General features: G+C 37.5%; 1 protein-coding gene across 1 annotated transcript; it reads right to left on the reverse strand.

The window, feature by feature from the left end:
• LOC105164164 lies at positions 329-1,630 on the reverse strand. Its single transcript, XM_011082757.2, has one exon. It carries the CDS (start codon positions 1,366-1,368, stop codon positions 427-429), a length of 942 nt encoding a protein of 313 aa, XP_011081059.1. The 5' UTR covers positions 1,369-1,630; the 3' UTR covers positions 329-426.

Below are 2,504 nucleotides of genomic sequence, written 5' to 3' on the forward strand. Positions count from 1 at the left end.
AAAATTAAACACCTCTAAACATGGATATATATATAAAAAAAAAATCAATTCTGTCAACAAATGGAATCCATATAGAGACAACTTTAGGTCTTGGCATGTACACAAAGCAAAGTTCTTTTGTAGAGAATTTAGAACATCACAAACACGTCAAGATTACAAAATAAATTAACTGACAAAAAGAACTCAGCAAACATCTTATTTTCAGATACTACAATTAACAATTAAAAATGAGTCAGATCAGAAGAACTGATAAAGAAATTGTCAGCATTTTCACTTTCCTAACTCCTCTATATGCTTTAACCATGGACGTGTATCAATTTTTGCAACCTTTGAAACCTCATACCTACACCTCAAATAATTAAATCACAATTCATACAACAAGAATTGACACAAAACAGAAAAGACAAGAATCTACGAACTCTACCATCAATTAGCAGGAGGATGAGGAGGAGGATGTCTGTACTCATAATGCTCAATTATAGGCGAAGTTCTTGTCCCTGAAGCAGTAACAGCCCTCACATGTCCTACCATGGACACCTGCAAAGCCTCCTCCTCATAAGCCATTCTCTCCAACTCCTCCATTCTTGCTTTCTTCTTCGCGTTAACCAACATTGCGATCATCAGCAAACTCAGAAGAAAAGCCCCCAGTGCTGCTCCAATCGAGCTCCCGATCGCGATCTTCCACTTACTAACCTTCCGCCTCAATGGCATTAACGGCGACTCCACCACCAGCCCGAAGTGCCCGTCCCTCTTTGCAACGCAAACTCTATGCCGAGCTTGGTTCGATAATGTAACTTTCCCATCCTGATCGAAGCTCGCACATAAAGGGATGATCCCTGAATTCGTGTTTAACAACGTTGTGCTGCTAAAATCTATGGTGATCGGCTTTTTCCCAGCCTGGATTCCGAGCTCGGATGGAATGGTCGTGTTACCCGTGCGGCCAACGTTGTATGCTAGCAGGCCTAAGACGGGCGAAATGAGCTGATAGCCTGATAACTCGTAGTTATCGTAGTACAACGATGACCAGTTGGATCCAAGATTTTGTCGAACGAGCATGACCCTTTTCGTGCAAGGATGGACGTACGTGCCGATGTCTAAGTGGAATTCCTTGATTTTTGCTCCATATCTATGGAGACTGCCACAACGGAACCTTATCGTATCGACCTGTATGCCTGACAGGTTTGCTGGTAGATTGATCCTGTGTAGTTTCCCTGTCCTGAAATTCTTGTTGTATGATCGGAATGTGTAGTCCCTGATGACGAGATCAAGAAGGCGCGCCGATTTGATTACTTGGGATTCGACGTTTAAGGCCTGTAAGGATGCTAGTGATAGGAAAATCATCAGAGTGATGGAAGAGGGGAAGCCCATTTACAGATTCAGACAGGATTGTTGGAGTTAGCTGGTGATGTACTGTGGTGGTTTCTTCTTATGTTGTTTGTGGGATCGAACATGAAAATAGGATGTCGATTTCTTTGTAGTTAAGGCAGCTGAGTGTTAGTGGAAACTGCCTGATCTTCTTGTTCAGAGAGTAGTAGTGGCTGTTGGTGTGTTGGAGAATGAGGAAAAGCTAAAAGGAGAGAAGCTTTTCCAAGTTTTTATTAATTACACATCAAAAAATAGTTCAAGAATTAATTAGTTGGGTGACGATGTTAGATTTAAGACTAGTAGTTGCTTAAAGCTTTAGCACTAGACATTTGATTATGTCCGAATAATTAAGTGGTTCCATTGTGCTTAAATTGTACATCATCACAACCATCAATATCTAATCTATAGATTCTCTCATCAATGTGTACCGTTTAGACACAGAATTTTAGCAAATATTCAAGAGATCGAGTGCACACAAGAATTTCAATTTTCTTTCACCCACTTTAATTCATCTTCAATTTCTTTTAATACATTCAAATTTTGAGAAATTACAATTTTAGTTATGTAAGTAGGTGACAATTTGAATCATGTATGAATCCACCTTCTGTAATTTTATATATCCTGTAATTATAGAAATTTCACACATTGAAAATAATATTGACAAAAAGAGTTCATCCAATTAAGTGCGTTTTTTTGACTGTTTTAGTAAATTCCAGTAACTTTTATCCATAACGTACAAAATTTTTAAAATTATAGGACAACAAATTATCAGAATAAATTTGTGCAAGGCTAATATTGCCATCCCCATACTTACAGAACTAAAGTTGTAATTTCTCAGAATCTTTTTTTAAACATCCCAGTGCTTTATACAAGTATGTATGTATTAAATGCAATAGAAAAGGGACAATTATGTCGCCTTTCCCTGTGTAACTATACGTAGATTCCAGTGGTTTGAAAAATTATATCTATTATTTTTGGTGGTAAAAAAAATATATTTTAATTAAAATACTTTTATAAAGGCGAATATATGCCTCCTCACACGTATTAGTGTGTGAAAATATATAAGGATAATTTCATAAAAAAAGATTTGTGTGACCCGTAATAAATCAGTACTAAGTTAATGGGGGGGGGGGGGGAAA

This window comes from Sesamum indicum, linkage group LG6 (assembly GCF_000512975.1).
Source record: "Sesamum indicum cultivar Zhongzhi No. 13 linkage group LG6, S_indicum_v1.0, whole genome shotgun sequence".
In the NCBI taxonomy this organism is placed as follows: Eukaryota; Viridiplantae; Streptophyta; class Magnoliopsida; order Lamiales; family Pedaliaceae; genus Sesamum; species Sesamum indicum.